The sequence below is a fragment of the Gymnodraco acuticeps genome, unplaced genomic scaffold (genome assembly GCF_902827175.1).
Source record: "Gymnodraco acuticeps unplaced genomic scaffold, fGymAcu1.1, whole genome shotgun sequence".
In the NCBI taxonomy this organism is placed as follows: domain Eukaryota; kingdom Metazoa; phylum Chordata; class Actinopteri; order Perciformes; family Bathydraconidae; genus Gymnodraco; species Gymnodraco acuticeps.
This window is the reverse complement of record NW_022991971.1, coordinates 50873-70890: the sequence shown is the minus strand read 5'-3', so window position 1 is coordinate 70890 and position 20018 is coordinate 50873. Positions and strand designations below refer to the sequence as shown.

At 41.7% G+C, this 20018-nt stretch overlaps 1 protein-coding gene across 1 annotated transcript; it reads left to right on the top strand.

Annotated features, from left to right (window-relative positions):
- Positions 1 to 8290: 8290 nt before the first annotated feature.
- larp6a (La ribonucleoprotein 6, translational regulator a) lies at positions 8291 to 20018 on the top strand. The gene is made up of 4 exons (XM_034200866.1): positions 8291 to 9011; positions 12843 to 13041; positions 16854 to 17314; positions 18571 to 20018. The coding sequence occupies exons 1-4, from the start codon at positions 8308 to 8310 to the stop codon at positions 19202 to 19204; spliced, it is 1998 nt and encodes a 665-aa protein (XP_034056757.1). The 5' UTR covers positions 8291 to 8307; the 3' UTR covers positions 19205 to 20018.

The following is a 20018-nucleotide window of genomic DNA, read 5'->3' as shown; positions in this document are numbered from 1 at the left end:
TAAATGTTGGTGTTTTATGCACTTCAGTCTGACATGACCTCAGAAAACCGTATTCAGTAGCCTGCATCAAAGTCAGTACATGCAAATTACACATAATTGTGAGCTATCACACTTAACCGTAGCCATCATAATTCTAAACTGAATTCAAATAACACCTAAAAGAGCGAGCAATTACTGTGGCGAAACCTGTGAACATTTTATTTTGTCAAATTGATGTAATTCTGAAATTGCTATGATAATGACCAGGAACATTGAAAACAGAGCTTTCTCACAGAGAAGGCAGGAGCAACAGATCACACTAATGATGGCTGAAGCCAGAACAGTGAGTCATTACATTTCTCAAATATCTTTTTAATTATGCTAATGCTCTTTTTTTGGCCATTATGTTTACTAAGATTTAACCCATCCTAGTACCAGGAGTCTAGTACTAGGAGCAGTGGGCAGCTATTGTACAGCGCCCGGGGAGCAATGGGAGTGAGGGGGGAAGGGGGATGTCCGGTGCCTTGCTCAATGGCACCACGGCAGGGCAGGAGGTGAACTGGGATCTCTCCAAGTAGCAGTCCACACTCCATATTTAGGTCTGTTCGGGGACTTGAACCGGCAACCCTGCGGCTCACAGTCCAAAACCCTACTGACTGAGCCACTGCCGGACATTTGATAATTCATCAAGAAAATAAAATGTCAAACACATTTTAAAACCTGCTCTACCTACCTCATTTCTTTCTCATGCCCTGACAACTCAATGTCTGAATTTTGCCCCAACCGTTTAAAAAAATCTTATTGCCCCCCCTCAGTGCTCTGTTTCCTGAAGTATGGAACGTTGTTTAAAACTAGAAGAAGTCCCAATGTCCCCTGGAAAGGACATGTGTTCAAATGTATGTTTTAAAAGCTTTAGAAATGAATACACTAACAATAACATAATTAAAGGTCCCATGTCATGGTCATTTCTACTGATCATAATTCCATTGTTGAGGTCTACTAGAATAGATTTATAGTGCAATTTTCCAAAATCACATTGGTTTCTCATCTCTGTATAGTATTCACTCTCTGTCCTAAACGGCTTGTTGGAGCTCCCTTTGAAATGGCTTTGTTAAGGTGCTGGAAAATCCAACTTGTGAATTCTTCATCATGTCACTGATGGATAACACTCTTTTTCTGACTTCTTAACAAACAAATCATGCGACAGCCCTTTTAATAATCTGCAGTCAGCATCACCAGCGAACATCACACATAGAGTGTTGACTATTTTCAGTCTTTCTTACTCTGGCAGTAATGAGCAGTTGCTCAGCGAACACAGGTCCAGATTCATCAAAGAGGACATCCCACACACTGCCTGTCAAAATCTATTCACGAAGCACAAGCTGACAAATAATATGGGAGGTGATCATCAGCAGTTTGTATGACAGGCCATATTGGAAGCAATACAATATAAATGTAAGTTGTGTATAAATATATCTGCAGTTATGTCTTTAGATCTATAATGCACGAGAGGAAAACAGAGAAAAAGAGCCAATAAAAGGTGTCATTCCTGCATCTCTCACCTTCTATTGGGATCTCATTTGGCCTTGCTCCATGGTGTGTATTTATTGTTTTATCTTAGTAATAGAGTCGGTTATCTGTCAGAAGGGAGATGGGTAGAAGCAGGTGTCAAAATAAGTCAATTTTTCTTAAAACCAGACATACGCACTCCAGAAAACTATTCACATTCGGTCTGATATACGGCACAATACAATTGATACCTACTGTTGACTGTCAGAAAGAAACAAACCATTTGTTATCATGGGAAATGGAAAGAAACAAACGAGGTGTAATTGCAGCAGCAGCGCTGATTTGTTGGAAGCAGCACAGCATGACTCCTGCCTGGTTTTTCCTGTCAGTGTATTTATGAAACATTTCTCTTACAGTTTGTCTGAAACCACTGAAATGATTTAAGCCAAACACACTCAGAGGGCGAAATACATTACTAGACAGCTCTGGGTCACAGATGCCCGGCTGTATTTCATTCTTTTTGCAACAACATGTGTAGGAGACATAAGAAGAAACCAGAATGCTCTTTGAGTGTGACAATAAATATTAAGAGATTCAGGTACAGTTTAGGCAAGGCAAGGCAAGGCAAGTTTATTTGTATAGCACTTTTCAACACAAGGCAATTCAAAGTGCTTTACAAAAAATGAAAGACATTAAGAAAATGGCATTTAAAATCAGTCATTAAAAAGAAAAGCTAATAAAATAAACATTAAAAGAAAAAATACATGGATAAAAGTATGTAAGTTTAATGGTATTGCTCACTTTTACACTGACATCCACTCCCTTTAAAATGATTTTGTATTTACTAGTCCTTTTATTAGAGATGTGTCTGTTGTTTGTGTTTGTTTTTAGTGTCAGGATGGATCCCTTGTCTTTTTCTCCACAAACAAAATCTACTTACAGTACAAATAAATAACCTGAACCTTGTTTATAACATGTCACATGATTTATTCAGAAGGATTTGTGTTGAGATTACAGAAAACTTATTATATGCAGCACAAGGAAAGGACATTAAAGGTGTTTGTTTACATAATGTATTTGTTTTATATAATTGAATGAAAAATGTGTGTCTTTTGTTGAAATTCAGAAATCTAAGAACACATTTGCATGCCTAAACAGCACCATGGCTGCAAGAGATGGGGGTTGCAAACGTTTCCTCACAGCTTCACAACCATCCCCCATTTCCTAGCAAAATTGCTCAAACATTGAAGTAAGAAACAGACAGGAGGAGGGGAAACAGACTGGTTGCCATGACCCTTTCCATCTGCCATGTCACATCGTATAAATAATATCAAGATTTGCAAAGACAAAAGGTAGGTAGCCATTATTGTCATCTGATAGTATTGTAGCGACCCTGCATAGGATGTCCAGGGTGTCACTCAGGCATCCCCCGTCTCTCTGCCAATCATAGAGCTGCACAGTGATGCTGGTTGAGGTGCGGGCCTGTGGTTGGGGGAGGGCGGGGAGTTGTGACGTATACACTGCTATATATATATGTGTAGGGGTAGGAGTTAGGTTAGTGTGAGGTAGAACCCACAAAGTGTACATGTACCTGTGATCATCTGTAAGAACAAGAGTTATTAAAGCCTAATAACGAGAAGCCTGTTTCCGACTCACCTTGTGAACGTTACAGTATAATCCTCTGACAGCTTCTTGTGTCCTGCTGATGCTTGTTTAGTGAACAAAGACTTCAAATCAATAAAGATATATTAGACAGTATCGCAGATAAATTTAAATCAAGATGAAATCATGACTAAAATCAGCCCGATCATGTTCCCATCATGCAAAAATTAAGTACACAAAATGTGTCTTGTGGGTATCTGCGTTAATGTTACTTGCGTTTTATGTTGTATTGTGAACACGTAGGCTAATGTCTTCTATATATGTTTTTATATCAGACTACAACAAAAGAATCAAGTTGTAAAAAAACAGCACAATATCAAAAGTCATACAATCAACATAGGTGAAAGCAGACATCAAGTAAGTGCGTGTGTGTGTGTGTGTGTGTGTGTGTGTGTGTGTGTGTGTGTGTGTGTGTGTGTGTGTGTGTGTGTGTGTGTGTGTGTGTGTGTGTGTGTGTGTGTGTGTGTGTGCTATTTTAATTAGGTCATCCCAAACAATCGGCTCTTCTGATGATGTAGTAGCAGCTTCACTTGTAGCTTCGGTGCTGCTAGCCTCTTTCTTCTTGTGAATGATATTCTTCTTAGAAAATAAGTCAAGTAAAAAATGTTTGCCTGCCATTATAGAGCTTTTTGGTTAGGTTCTTGAGGGAAAGAGCTGCCGCAAAATCGGCGGGCGGCGAGCTGGCCGTGGTTGTATCACTGACAGTCTGACACACCCCCAGCTCGCCGCGGGGTCACGAGCGAGATGACGAAGCATAATTCTTTAAGGAAATCGTTATTATTTTTGCATTATAATTACTGTGAAATGTATTGTGTTTTTGTCATTATTACAACAAATACACACTTGCAACTGATAACACTGGCAATGATTTTATATTTATTAGACTATTAAAAAAAAAGATCATGCTCCAAATAAGTGGGGGTACGGCGTACCCCCGCGTTCAACGCCCACTACACCACTGTGTGTGTGTGCATATGTGTTTTAAATGTGTCTACATGACTGTGCAAATATACACATGTTCAGTTCTTACATGACAAAATGGTGAATGATCAGATACTGTATGATCCAATAGTTTGATTCCTCAAACAGAGACAGGATAATTTTAAGATTCCTTGAGGGAGGTATACTGAAATGAAATTTGGAATAGCTGTTTAATAGGTGAGCGCCCTTATATCTCACACAGAATTGACAGAGCCCCGAATTAATCAAAGGTAAACATAACCAAGGAATGGGTTAGTTAAAGGTGGGGTAGGTCATTTTGGAGAAACCAGCTCGAGTGCGCTAGAATTTGAAAATACACTTCCTTCCAGAGCCCCTCCTCCAACACACACGAACGCGCACATGACCAATGAGGGCACGAGATAAGTGTGTGCACAGATGGAAGGCTGACAGGCAGGTAGGCCATCCAGTTACTTTAGCCGGCCGGCTCAGATGATTGGTCGTGCTTTTTACAGCGCCACGGCTTCCACTGATGACATTTTTGTATGTATTTATTGTCAAAGCACTTCAGATATTCATTGCTATCGGGATGTTAAGAGCATTCCATGGAATATAACAAAAAGTGTATCTCGAGCCGGTTTCTCAAACTTTCCTACCCCACCTTTAAGAAGCCTGATATTACAAAAAATGAAAAACACAATAATACTGATATATTACGACCTGTCTTTATGATGATGTTCTCTGTTTCTTCCCAAAATTAGCTTTCCCTGTCCGATATAAAAACAAATAGAAATAGCGGAGAGCTTCTGTGAGTTAAAATACATTTTAAGAATAACTTTTTGAATTCAAAAATGATTTGTTGAAACTTCACACTGCGGCCAAAATTGAGTCAGCAGATTCCCCGTCGCTATACCTCCCGCTAACAACAACAATGACTGCAGCTATGCAAGTGGTAGGGCAGGTTTTAACAATGGAAATCGAGCGAGCTGATGAACTGCTCGTGGATCTGTGGCATTTAAACCTGTTTGTAATACAGATATCATGCTAGTGGTATTTGCAGTGAGAAGTGAGTCAACAGTCATGCTAGCAGCTTTGTGCGGCTGAACTATGGCCCAGTAATGCTTGAAACTAAATTATAGCTACCATGCTCAGAACGAGAAAGCTAACATGCTGATGTCTATAGCAGCTGTAATGTTTACCTTGTTCCCATAGTTTGGCATGCTAACATTAGAATGTGAACAATGAAAACCTAAAACACATTTCAAGGGACACTGTCCAAAAGTTACTATAAGATATTTCAGTCAAAATCACAAATGTCAACCTCACGGTGATGCCAAAGGAAAAGCCAGTGGATCACTGAAGTATTACTACTAATACTAAATACTAATACTCACAATTTATGAAATAGTTGTTGAGATATTTCAGTCTAAACCAAAGTGTTCATTGCTGTAGCAGTGTAGCAGGATTGGTCTTAAAGATAGTATAATGAATACTCTTTATATAATAATAATAATCCTTATATTTATTATAGCGCTTTATCAATGACTCTCAAAGCGCTTTACATATACACATTACACATACAGATCATACATACATGTAATGGTCATCTACTGTGGACAATACCCACAGGAGCAAATTCGGGTGAAGTGTCTTGCCCAAGGACACAACGGCCTGACGCAGTGGGGCGGGAGCGGGTTTCGAACTGGAGTTCACCAACGCCCCCTTTTGTACTAAACAGTAAATGAACAGATCTTAATAGGATGTGTCTGTACTCATCTTCTGCAAATACGCTTCCTTGGACACCTACTGTACCGTCAAACAGTAAACAGAAACAATATGAACATTTTAAAGTTAGACTTTAAGGTCACAGAATGGAGAAATACTCATCTAAGCTTAATAGTATCAATAGGATCAAATCAGACTCTCATAAAGAAAGGTTCATTTAAATAAACTAGTTGGTCCAAGACTGGAATCATTAAAAAAAAAACTACTGAAAAGCATATACTGTAAGGGACATGGAAAGGAAGTAGAAAGGAAGGCACATCCTCTGCAGGAGAATCCTTAGGAGAGACAATTCAAAGAGAGATGTTTCTTTGAAGAGATAGTGATGCAATAGCAGCGGGCAAATGGTAATTGTGAAAGAATTAAAGAGCAATGGTGCATGTTAGAAAGCATTGCCCAGACAGGGATTAAGAAAGGCACTTAGTTTCCAGCGTATAGTCAAACTAGATAAACGTAATAAGTATTACATCCTGAGTTCATGAAGTTCCCCTTCTTTGGATTTGTTGAGATTAAATGGACATGTTGGAGGCTGTACAGCAGTTTGTATTGTATACTGAAAGAGACCTTTCAAAAGCCATGTTTGTGGTTTCTTTTGCACGCATTGTGGGCAGATGGTTGAAAGGAGGCCATCTCTTCAAACTGGGACATCTACGTCACGCGTGGAAAAAATAGGAAGTGATCAGCAGGTGCTAACAGCGCCGTCCTGACTTCACTTCCTTGTTTCACAAACAGCTTCATCTTCATTCTGTTCAGGAAATTGATTGTTCATAGAAATGGGTTCACAATTCAACAATGCAGAATAAGGCGTGTTACTAGAACATCTTGGAAACACATGTTTTTGCTTTGGAAACAGTTGAAAGTGGCATTTGGAGAATGACCTTGTCCAAGTAAAAACGTATTTCTGTATCCGCCCAATTACTTGATCCATTCCAACATGTAATAGCTTCCTCCATATGCTTCACCCTTCCACCAAGCTTCATGAAAATGGGGCCAATAGTTTTTCTCGTAACGCTGACAAACTGAAACGCATAACCTCGTTGATGGAAGCAATGACCCGGCTGGAGGAAAATGTGGCTTCATCTGACAAAAGAAATCAGTCCTCAATACGAAACCTCGGCTCATTTTTGCCAATCTCTTCCTCACCCCCCTCTTGCATTGTACACAAACTGGAGCATTGTGTAGCATGTGGTGCAGAGAGTGAGTCAGACTGCCCACCAGCTGTGAGCCCGGCTGGGGAGGGGTGCAGATATTTCATGCAGGGTGATTTACACGGCTGTTAGGATGGAGGCCAACTAGCAGCTATGAAAATGGACAGCAGACATATTTAGATGACTGTAGTAATATGAATGCTCTCTCTGAACACCGACACATGTTCACATCAGCATCAATGAAAGCAGTGGTTCTGGAAAGGATCCCGCATGTTGGCGTATGGATGTCTCAGTGGGTCTCTGAGACAAATCAATAATCATGTTTACTCTACTTATATTTTAGCGATTCGTCTCATAGGACTGAATCATACAATGAACAGTTATCATTGAGGATAGTATAAGGTCATGTCCTCAGTATTGTGTCTGGGAATTTTGACTTTGATGTGAGATTATAATATGATATTTTAGTGTCAATATTCTTATAATAATTTCAGAGCTTTTCAGTATAACTAAATAATAAAAAAATGTTTTCTGAAACATTCCCAGGAAAATATAAATATAACATATAACTAAATAAGCAATTTATGATTATTGACATTATCGATTAATCTGCAGAATATTCTTTAGAATAATGTATTCATCATGTGGCCTTTATAATGTCAGAAAATAATAAATAATGTCAATTTCACTTTAAATGTCTTTAGACCCAACCCAAAAATATTCAGATTCATTTAAAAATAAAACAGCGAAAATCCGGATATCTCAATAATTTTGGCTGAAAACACAATTCTTTATACCATTTCTGCATGGGAAATGACCTTATCTTTGTCAATTGTCTTATTTAATATGTGACTTATCGTCGTAGCTCTTATGTGAACAGATTCATAATATTTAATATATAATGTGGAATAAATACATAAATTATTGATTTGTGTCTTTGTAGGCGTGGTCAGCTCTAAATAATATGGATGTCTGATCTCCTAAGTATTTGCAATATCTGCTCTGGCCTCTATGCATAGGAATGTATTAATATGTGTGTTTCCTCGCGGCACAAACAAACAGCACTTGCCTCATCGCGTGCCACCCGGCTGAGAGCCTATTATCTCATTAGAGAAAAGGGGTCGTCCTTGACACGGCAGTTTGCCAATTAATAGATGAACACCACGTGAATGTGCTCCCTTACTTAGATCCACGTAAATCGGCCTCTCGTGTCCTCACAGATAAATACAACAACACAGTGTGTGGGAGAAAAAAATCTACGTATGAAAAAAAGAGAAAGAGGTATAACATGCACGCCTTGGTGAACGCCTTCATGCGCTGCCTCTCCTTCCTGCTGCCTCCCTCTTGGCTTTGTGTCAGCGTGTGCTTGTGGGCTGGCAGTGTGAGCGAGGAGCCCAATCCCAGAGCTCGTTTCAAAGGCAGTAAGCCTCTTACATATGAGGAAGTAGCACCACTAGCAGCGGTAGAAGCCCAAGGAGGCTCCAGCTCGGTGTCTCCAGCTCCTGCAGGCTGCGTCTCGCTGGCTTCTGCCTCAAGCCCCTCCTGGATCGGGGGTCTTTGGCAAGCCGTGGAGCGCGTCTTCGGAGCCCCTTGGGTCCTTCTCCGCCATCACTGGTGCCCGAAGAAGCGTCGAGCAGCTTTACGCGCCCCGTACCCTGTGTGTGCCTTCGAGCCGAGCGAGAGTAGAGGTTTCCAGGGAGGCATTTCTGCTTCTGCTGCTTCTGGAGGCACCTTGCCTTGTTCCGGGAACATGAGCGGGTCCACGGAGAGCCCCATCCTGAACCAGTGCGTCCTGGATGCGTCAGCGGAGCACGGCTTCGATGAGGTAATCACCGTGGATCAGCACTCTCAGGAGATGGGGACGGTGACGATCACAGTGGCCATCCAGGCGGCGGAGGAGGACGAGGAGCCCGTGGAGGTGTCCCCGAGCATTATTGACTTCCTCGGGGGCAGCTGTAGTGAGGACGAGTACGGGAGACATGACAAATCCAGGTTTGAGTCTCTACTTTGAGTTGTGTTAGTCAGGGACGCTTGGGGTATCAGCAGTAACAGCAATGAGGTTAAATGCAAGTCAATTATCTCAATTGGTTAATAGGAAACAGTTTCCCTGGCGTTGACACAATTGGGAATTAGGCCTACTCAGATCTTGTTCTTAAGTACAATTAGAAATACCACATTGTAGGAATTCTAAGTAAAAGTCCTGCATTGCGAATGTTACTCAGTAAAAGTATTAGCATCAAAATATACTTAAAGTACTCATTATGCAGATTGGCCAATGTTCTAATAATTATATCATATGTTTTGATTATAATTATTGATGCATTAATGTGTTTATCACAGTTGGTAAAGGTAGAGCTCATTATAATTCCTTTGTATAAGGTAGGCTTTATTTATTAAATGTTGCTTATGTTTAATATCATTAATCCAAATCTGCAAAGTAATACAGATAAATGTTGTGGAGTAAAAGTACACGATTAACCTCTGAATTTTAGTGGGGTAGACGTATGAATTGGCACAAAATGTATATACTCATGTAAAGTATTAGTATCTCAAAATTATACACTAGTTGAACAACATTACTTTACACCACTGGGCAAGAACAATAAAGGTACATTTAGGTCAATAATCTCGTTTGGTCAAAATGAAACTCTTCTGGTTTTAACTCACTTTTACTTCCATATTTCTCAAAAGTGTTAAATGTGAGTACAGTCTGTCAAACAAAGGCAGACTGGGTTCAACAAAGACAAGACAAACCTGCTTTGAGTTTCTGCTCTAAACAAGAATCAGAATTCCTTCATTCTTCCAACAGAGAGGAAATGTTCATTCGGCAAAAGTAAAAATCATCTCATTTGGCTAGAAATAAACAATTTTCCTGTCTTTGACACACTTTGACTTCCTTATTTCTCAAAGGTGTTATGTTATATGAGTAAATGTGAGTAAAGTACCTCAAATAAAGGCAGAGTGGGTTCAGTGAGGTTACAGGGTGAGTGAGGGGTTTCCTGCTTTGCATCGATGGTTATGCATCCTAAGCATTTCATCTGAGTCAGATTTGATCATGTATTAGCCCTGCCGGCACATGCAGCGTGGGTACATTTGGCCCTGGAAGAATGTCAGTAATGTAGAAAGAAGCCGCACAAATAACTATAATCATGACAGGTGTAACAAAGAAACACTACAATGGGTAAATAGGGCAATAAATGACCACAATTGGGTGTGTACATCCTCACAAACGCCTGAGGGCTGTTATTATCACCCCGGTTGGGAGTGTGTAACCACCTGTAGGCACCTGAGAGACAAAGGATTGCACCTTCACTTTAATCCAAGTCCCCTGCATCATGGCCGGCTATTTTTACCCTCCAGCCTATAAGTTTCCTATACTCGGACTGCGTGCGCAAAGAGTGAGTCAGTGACAGAAAGGCCAGTGGGGAGAATAAATCTCTCCGTCCATCGCAAGCCTGCAGGTCACACCTTAATGTTGCTGTGACTTAAAGAGCTGCTGCAGCACCGGATACACAGGAGGCATTCAAAGATCATTAAACATCTGAGAGGAAGCAAGTGTTTGTTTCCAATCAGATAAGTTCAATTTCCCATTAGTTTTTATGCAGTTATCGTTCTTTATCTTAGCTTGTATTGTTATATCCGCCTTTAGATTTGAGTCACACACAATCGTACATCTTAAGCATACATTTAATCATATCTGGAAAAACCACCTTTTTTGAAATCATCAAAGCAAAATGTTCAACAACTTAAAAAAATAATGTTTATTTGTCTCCAAACATTGTTCCAAGAATCTTGTACATTAATCTCAAAAAGTGAGATGATTTATATCAAATATTCTTGTGTCTCTCCTCAGTTTGTGTGCATGCTCTAGCATTTATTAAAACAAACCAGGGAGCATGTACTGATAAAGAAAAGTGCACAGTCAGCATGTTGCTGTTAATATTCCTGCTACATTCCTCCAGAGACTTCTCTGCATACTCACTCGGAAGTTAATTACCAGCATATCTCTGCTGCATTTTCTTCAATTGAAATATTAAAATGAGGTATTGACAGTGAAGGTATTCTCTCTAAAAGCCTCGTCTGTATATCTGAAGTCCTGCAGTTTGCTGTGCGGTACGTCAGGCTGGAGAGCTGTTGACTGAGGGTGTGCGCGGGAGGAAAAGGAGGGGAGGACGTGATGAGTCATCCACGAAAATGCATTCAGACCCTCACTGTAATCTGCAACAAAGCTACCTTCCTCGCAGCTTCACACAGGCGCCTCACTGACATCTCATTGAGCCCTGAAAGCTTCAGCTGTGCAGCTCTGGTACCAGTTTTTCGTGTAGATTTGCGTGACGTTGTCTTGGTGATTCCACCATACTCTGAGTGGGAGGGAGAGCCTGTGACTCTGCACCCTTCAGATGGAGGGCATGGCAGTTTGAGGGCTGGTGTTACACCGAGGTCTGGGGGAGACGCAGCTTGGGAAATGTAGGATGAGGAAGCATTTCTGCCGAATCCTCAGGCGTACTGTGTTAACGAAAGGAAGAGAGCAGCGCTGCAACCTCACATTGTTTCCGTCATTGATTATTTTCTCCATTCGTCGTTTAGTTAATTAATGTCCGAATATAGTGAAAAATGCCCATCATATATTCTCAAAGGCCAAGTCACAAACTATGGCTTATTGGTTTAACCCATATGTGCACATACGATAAGATGGACCTTAATTGATCCGGTTGAAATTCAGGAGTCATAGCAGGAGCAGAATAAAGATATGATAGTAAGCATAGATTATATCTCGTAATGGTGTTGTTGATCTTGGTTTAAAGTCTTGAAATCGTGTACTTTATGAAAGTAATAATTAGCTTGTTTTTAAATATAGACTTTGTATTTTAGCACCTCTAAAAGCACTTGATAAAATACATTGATTATATCTTTACTCATTTCCAGATGGCATAAAAAACATCCACTTTTGTCAAAAGTCAGAGCAATATCTTTTTGCAACATTGAGGAAAGACCCTTACATGGGATTTTTTGAATGTCATCCATATTAACCATTTGTGTATGTAAATGGGCTGTACTTATATAGTGCTGTATCCAGTCTTTAAGACCCCTCAAAGGGCTTTACTTACTACATGTCACCCACCCATTCACACTCATTCATACAGAGCAGTGTTCCTTACTCTAGGACCTAACATTCACACACCGTTGGCCATCGGGAGCAACTCAGGGTTAAGTATCTTGCCCAAGGATACATCGACATGTTGACTGTGTGCACACATCTTTTGATATGTGTTTACAGATCCAGGATTGTGCTCCTTGTAGTTTCTGTGATGTAGCCCTTTATCAAACTGTGTTTTTCTTAAAATATAATGAACTTTATAAAGCGAAAATAGTCCCTTGTGTCCTAAAGAACAAAAAGGATTTCAAAATGCTGTTGCAAGAAGATATTGGTTTTAAACATTTTTGAAACGGAGAAATGAATCTTGTGTGGCTAAAAACCTCCTTTTCTGCCATTTTTAAAATTATGAAACACATTTGGTGATAATCAATGTGTTGACTTATCTTTGCAGCTCTATAAAAAGTTTAGGCAAGTTTCTTTTATATAACACGTTTCAACACATGTCAGTTCAAAGTGTTTTACTACATTAAGAGCATTAAGATGAAGTGCAACAGAAATGTGTGACTTTTAATGTAAAGCATTCTAATGTTTTATTGATACAACATGAAGAGCTGACCATGACTCGTATTCTGTTCACACTGGAAACCCCCCGTGAGAGGAATGTTAAAATGTGTGATATTTGGCTTTATAAATGAACTTTGATTGACCATGTTGTCGTCACACAGCGGTGCAGGGACCAGCGGGGGGGAGCTGGAGGAGGACAGCTGGCAGCCCCCAGACTTGGAGCTGATCCAGAAGCTTGTGACTCAGATCGAGTACTACCTGTCGGACGAGAACCTGGAGCACGACGCCTTCCTGCTGAAACACGTCCGGCGTAACAAACTGGGCTTCGTGAGCGTCAAGCTGCTCACTTCCTTCAAAAAGGTAACCATAGCTCCAAAACACTTGGATAGTGTGTGTGTGTGGGGGGTGGTATTTTAAAGGTCCCCTATTACACTGTTTTTCATCAATATATCATAGGTCTCAAGTATATACAGAACATGTCTCTGAAGTGTTTGGCTCCAAACACCAAACAGATCATTGCAGCATTACCCATAATCCCCTCTGTTTCAGCCCTGTTTCCAAAGTGCTGATTCTCTGTCTGTTACTTTAGATGAAAAATAAGGAGCCCCTCCCCACGCCCCTCTGAGAGAGATTTGGTTACAAAGAACTCAATGGTGCTCTAGGAGGAGATTCAGGTGATAAAGGGGGGGGGGGGGGGGGGGGGGGGGGGGGTGTTACCTTGGTGGTGATTGGCTAATGGTTACTCAAGCCAAAACATCGTTATGACATCATAAAGTGGCCAAAATCTGATCAGCTCATTTTCAGACAGGTTTTTATAGAAATGGATCAAAAAGAGAGAGAATCTTTGTTCCTGAAACTTTCAGAGTCTCTTTCCACAGAGGGGACACATGTTGATGTAGAAGAGACATGAAGAAGTGGGGACACATGTTGATGTAGAAGAGACATGAAGAAGAGGGGACACATGTTGATGTAGAAGAGACATGAAGAAGAGGGGTCACATGTTGATGTAGAAAAGACATGAAGAAGAGGGGACACATGTTGATGTAGAAGAGACATGAAGAAGAGGGGACACATGTTGATGTAGAAGAGACATGAAGAAGAGGGGACACATGTTGATGTAGAAGAGACGTGAAGAAGTGAATTTTGCATAATAGGGGACCTCTAAAGGTCCCATGTCATGCTTTTCTGGTCATTACCCGTCCCCTTGTTGCTATGAAGCTTTTTCTGCATGTAAACGGTCTGTAAAGTCACAAACCCTCAAAGTACAACCTGTAGCGAGTAAATCTCTAACATAGAAAAGACCTGTCTATGCTGCCCCAGAACGCCTCGTTGGAGATTTCTCTTTTTCCATTTTTTTCTTCCTGGGTACTGTAGTGAAATATTTGTATTTATTCATGTTAGCAAACTATGGATAAGCTTAAAATGGGAATAATTTGGGTAAAACTGTGAGCTGGATTTGGGGCCTGTTGACATGTGTTTTTGAGGACAAAGGAAGATGGGGGAAGGTGAGAGCATGTCTTGAGTTGCATTCAACTTAGATCTAGCTACAGTGATTGGGGAAACCTAAGGTCTAAGGTGTTAGGGATATTTGGGGCTGCCAATCAAGGAGGTCCAAATGGGAGGATCTGATAACTCCTCCCATTGTCAAAGAGTATAAACACAGACGCGGTGTTCAGCCGCTTTCCTCTGGCAGGCTCACGTGCAGGTAAATTCGGGATCCCAAAGATTAACTGTATTGAATTTGTACTGTATTGATTGTATTGCATTGTCATATTACCATTAAAGTAGATTAACGGTTACTTGGTAGCTCTGGATTCCTTCCTGTATTAACCAGCTTGATAGGGACGCGCGGAGATTTGAAAAGCGGACCAGATATCCCTTTAAATCTCTAACAGTACAGTGACGTGCCCATACCCAAATGGACACATTGGTCCAAATGGATACATTGGTCCAAAGGGACAAATCCGTGGAGCCGTTACGTTAAGTCCGCGGATTGGTCCAAATTGATCAATCTTCCTCCCACACACACTCAATCTTTTCTCAGCTGCAGCGTCGCCGATTTCTCCTCCCTGAGACGGCGGGACGCGGCGAGGCTGTGAGTCGGTGTGTGTGTGAGCACACACACAAACTCCCAGCCAGGCTGCGGGTGGGGGTGTGTTCGGGCTGGTTTTGGGCTCGGTTTAGCTGTGTCTCGCAGACGGCCACTGGGCTTACAGGGAGGGGGGGGCAGGAGCTCCAACAAGCCGTTTAGGACACAGAGTGAATACACATACTATACAGAGATGCTGTGAGAAACCAATGTGAGTTTGGAACATTGAACAATGTAAATCTATTCTAGTAGACCTCAAATAGTTTTGGGAACAGTGTTCACCCCTCCTGCTGTATATGTGTGCGAGGCCATAGGCGGCTCAATTATATCAATCAACTGAGGGGGAGGCGACTTCATGTGGACATTCAGTAATTATATATTATGTTGCACATTAATGTGCTGATTTCTGACTGAATATAATGTCCAGCCACAGATTTACATACTAGACATTTGATCGCAGATCAAAATGCACACATTGGAGTTAAAGCAGGGTTGAGAAGATGTGTTAAAATAGCTATTTGTAATTCCCAATGACGTGCAGAGTCATGGGAAATGAATTGAACAACTGGCTGTTGCTAGTGTCAACATGACTAGGTGTTTGGGGTGCAAGGATTTTTTTCTCACAATGATTCACAACAGCTGCTGTTACTCTGGCCTGTGCATGAAGACTTGTTTGGTTGTGTTTTTAAAAAAAACTGTTAATGCCACAAATGATCCAAGTCCAAACACGAACACTCACGCTCGTTTTTAATGTAAACAATGATTCACTTTGAGGCTTGAGGACACGGTGACGCATTGGAAATCCAAGCTGATGATACAGTAATGGAGGTGAAACCAGGATGTTTGGTCCAGATATTTATTCAGGAAGTGTGACCGACAGGAAGGCGTCAGTGATTGATTTCTTTATACTATAACTCGAGATGCTTCAGGCAATTCATTTGAGGCTTTTTCTTTTACAACAATAAATTAGAAAATGCGTAATTTCCATATATAACCATAAAACTTGAGGAAACCTGTCTTAAAGGGCCCTTTTATGCTCATATCAGTATGTAGTGTCTCTACATGTCTCCATGCTTTAATGTTCAAAAAGCTCTATTTTTCTCATACTGCCTGTGCTGCAGCACCTCTTTTCACCCTCTGTCTGAAACTACTTTCCAGTTTTATTCCAATCTATATTCTGAAGGTTATAACAGAGGCCTTTATGCATTTAGCATTTATATCCTGATTTATAGAACATGTTGTTCCCCAAAAATACAGCCTTTTAGCCGTTGACAGTATTTCTTGATTTAATAGATTTCTGTTACTGAAACATTTACAAATTAGCCATATTTGACGAAATAATGCCTCATTTGCATATTTAACATTGCCTTTCAGAAAACTTTTAATACAAAACAGATTAGTCTTACTGTTAGACATGACCTGGGGGAGTTTCTATGTGGTGTCTATCAGGCTCAAATGTTACCCAACCACTTATAGTGTCAAGCAGTTGTAGGGATCATTACAAGTTACTTGTTAGACGCTTTTATCCAAAGCGACTTACATACTCAATACTGTGGGCAATCCCCACAGGAGCAATTTGGGGTGAAGTGTCTCAGGGACACAACGACATGCTGACTGCAGTGGGGTTTGAACCTGTGACCCCTGATCCGAACACCGATGCACAACCCACTGCGCCACACGCCTCCATGTGACCTCATTTTTTTCAGATGTTCCTCTCAAACTACTCATCACCTCACCCCTATAACACGAGCGTTGTCTCTTTGCAGGTGAAGCACTTCTCGTGACTGGAGAACGACAGCTTACGCTCTGAGACACTCGACTTTAGTTTCAAATTCATCGTTTTTGCTCACAAATTGCCGCACATTTTAACACACTTTTAACAGATATATTTGCTGTGAAGCTAATGCTACCTTATGGATGTTAAATGTCAGCTATTATGACGTTTCTATATGATTTCTATCAGGCTCAAATTGTACCCTATCTACCTGAAGTGTCAAGCAGTTGTAGGGATCATCATGTGACCTCCATTGTTTTCAGATGTTCCTCTCAAACTACATGTAATACGAGCGTTGTCTCTTTGCAGGTGAAGCACTTGACTCGTGACTGGAGAACGACAGCTTACGCTCTGAGACACTCGAAGATCCTCGAGCTGAACGAGGAGGGTCGGAAGGTGCGGCGTAAATCTGCAGTGCCCGTCTTTGCCAGCGAGTCGTTGCCGAGCCGCATGCTGCTGGTGAGCGATCTGCAGAAGTGGCCGGAGCTAGCATCGCTCACGAAGGATAACGGAGTCAGCGAGGGAGCGGCCACTCAGCAGGAGCAGCTGATGAAGCTGTTGCTGAAAGAGTTCGGCACGTACGGTGCCATCGCCTCCGTCAGAGTCCTGAAGCCGGGGAAGGAACTGCCGGCGGACCTGAAGCGTCTGAGCGGCCGCTACACGCAGCTCGCCGTCGAGGAGTGCGCCATTGTGGAGTTTGAGGAGGTGGAGGCCGCAGTGAAAGCCAACGAAGCCGTAGGGTGCGAGGATGGAGGCACCGGGTCCCTGGGGTTTGTTGCGTTTTCTATCATTTGAGGAGTAGCCGAAAAGAATCCAGGAAGCTTCTCGTCAAGTTTATTTATTTGTTTATTCCACACATGGCAGTTATTTTAAAACAAAACATGTAGACTTTACAAAACATGTACACTAATGGCGCTTTTCCACTGCAGGGCCTCGCACGGCTTAGTACGGTATAGTTAGGCCTTGGTAGGCCTGGCTCACTTTATGCTGTGTTTCCATTACAGTTTAGGAACTGGGGCAGTAACTATAGTAACGCAGTGTAGGCGGAGCCGTGACGTCATCTTCAATGCGAACCACAAAACCAACATCAGCCGTCAGCCCTCGGAGCTCACAGCTCCTCATATCCGTTCAGAAACTAGACACAAGTTAAACAAGTACAAACCACAGACTGCCTGTGTCATGGTGAATACAGTCGCTGGTTTATTTATGTCTGTAGGCCGTTGTTGTGAGTGTGGACGGTCGGCGCATATACAACGTTAGCTTAGCCGATCTCCATTCAGAAAACACGCATTTTAAAAGGTTTTTCGCTGCTGTCTGTCTGCAGACTTGTCAAAGCATTAATTCATGGTTCTTACTAACCGGTATCAGTATGTTGTTACTTCGGCATCATTTTGAAACGTGTATTACAATTAAATCACGGTCAAATATGTTCATGTTGTTGTAGTAGTTGCCAGCGATTCTCTCACTAGTTTAGCATACTCAGCCCGGTTGTTGGCCCGGAAAGAACCACCATTTTGGAGAGACAGAAAACTGTAAAAAAGTACCTGCTAGCCGGAACTACCCCTAGTGGAAACGCAACCAAAAAAACGGGCCGGGCACGGCACGCTTAAACCGCGCTGTAGTGGAAATGCGCCATTATACTGTTTATTTTTTATTTTTATAGCACATGGTGGAAAGGAGCAGGGAGAATAAAATCATCTTATTTTACCTGCCCCTTCTTAAAAACAATAACAACAAAATAATGAAATAACCATAAAAAAGCAATATATCTACTGAAACATAAAACCAGAACACAACCGAAAGTCAACTTCATACTGTCTAATTTGGTTTCTTTATACATTTTCTTAAACATAACAATTTTCTTCATTCGGCAAAGAATTCCACTTCTTTGCTTTAAAGTAGTACGTGCAAACTGATGCTTAAAATTGTATTTAATAAAAAACATCCTTTCATAACATATTATATGGCTAAACAAATTACCTAATAAAACACATAGTAACAGTTGATATATTGATTCTTCTCACAGGTTGAAGGTGGTCCTGATCGGCACCAAGCCTCCCAAGAAGAAGGTCCCGAAAGAGCGTCCTCGGGAGGAAGGAGGGATGCGTAAAAGTCGCTCGCTGAACAGCAGAGTTCGTGAACTCCAATATCACGGAGACGACTCGGCATGCAGCTCCTCGGAAACCGAAAGCACCCCGACGTCCCCTCGCCTCGCCAGGAAGTCCCAGTCCTGCAACAAGCTCAGCCCCACCACCGCAGGGGTCAACTTCCAGCAGAACAATCACCTCAGTCCTGTGATTTCTCCGCGAAACAGCCCCTGGTCGAGCCCCCGTGCCAGCCCCTGTGCTCAGAGGAAATCCCCCCACAAGTCTCCGTTAGCCAGCGAGGGCCGTCTGAGCCCTGAGGCGGGGCGTCGCTGGGCGGATTACTCGTCGGACAGTAGCCTCACACCCTCAGGGAGTCCGTGGGTTCAGAGGCGTAAACAAGTGGCGTCCCAGGAGAGCAGTCCGGTGGGGAGTCCCATGATGGGGAGGAAGATGCAGAACGCAGATGGTCTTCCTCCGGGGGTCACGAGGCTGCCCAGGGGTCCCGACGGCACCCGAGGATTTCACTTTGTCACCGTGGCAGAGCGGGGAAAAAGCGCCGCGACTCAGACTTGATCATGTGGAGCATCCATTCCTTCTTATCCCCCCAGAAAGAGAAAAAATTGGAAATTTGAGCAGTTCTTGAACCCCCTCCCCTTCACCCCACATTTGAGACTGTGTAGATATATTTTTGTTGAGTGCATCAGTTTTCAGTCTTTGTTATATTTTTATACAACGTTTTGAGTTGGCTGCATTAGTGATTTACTAATGGGCATTTGAGTGGATGTAAAGTGATCTTGCTTTTTGAAATGGACTTTCATCTCCATTGCGGTTTAATCTTGTTTTACATGGGGGAGGGGTGGAAAAGGGAATTTCACTTTAACTTTTTTATTTGATTGAAAGTGTCCTGTCTTGTGTGTAAAAGCTCACAACATTGTCTGTGGATGGTGTGTAAATGTAAGTAATGTAAGTGGCATAGGTGCATGGACCTGATAGAGATATCACCATATGCCTTTCTGTATTCGTCTACTGTGAGTTCACTTTTTCTTTTTGTATATGTTATTTAAACTGAGGCCATAAGGTTGGTCAGTTAAATCTGGGACATGATATTTCTTAGTTTATATTTTGCCTTTGTTAATTTGCTGAACGCTCAAAGTTGGGATGGTCTCCTCCTGCCTTGTAAATGTTAATTTGTAGCTGCTTTATTTATTATTTTAGATTTTTGTTATTTTCTTGGCATCTGTTTCCATCAGTCTAAGCTCTCGGTGAGATTCAAGGGATGTCAAGCAGAAGGAAACAAAAAATGCTCTTATGTTCCTGCCTTTACATCTGAGCTGGGGTATTTGTACATTGCGATCCCTATTGTACAAATAAATCACTAAAATTGCAA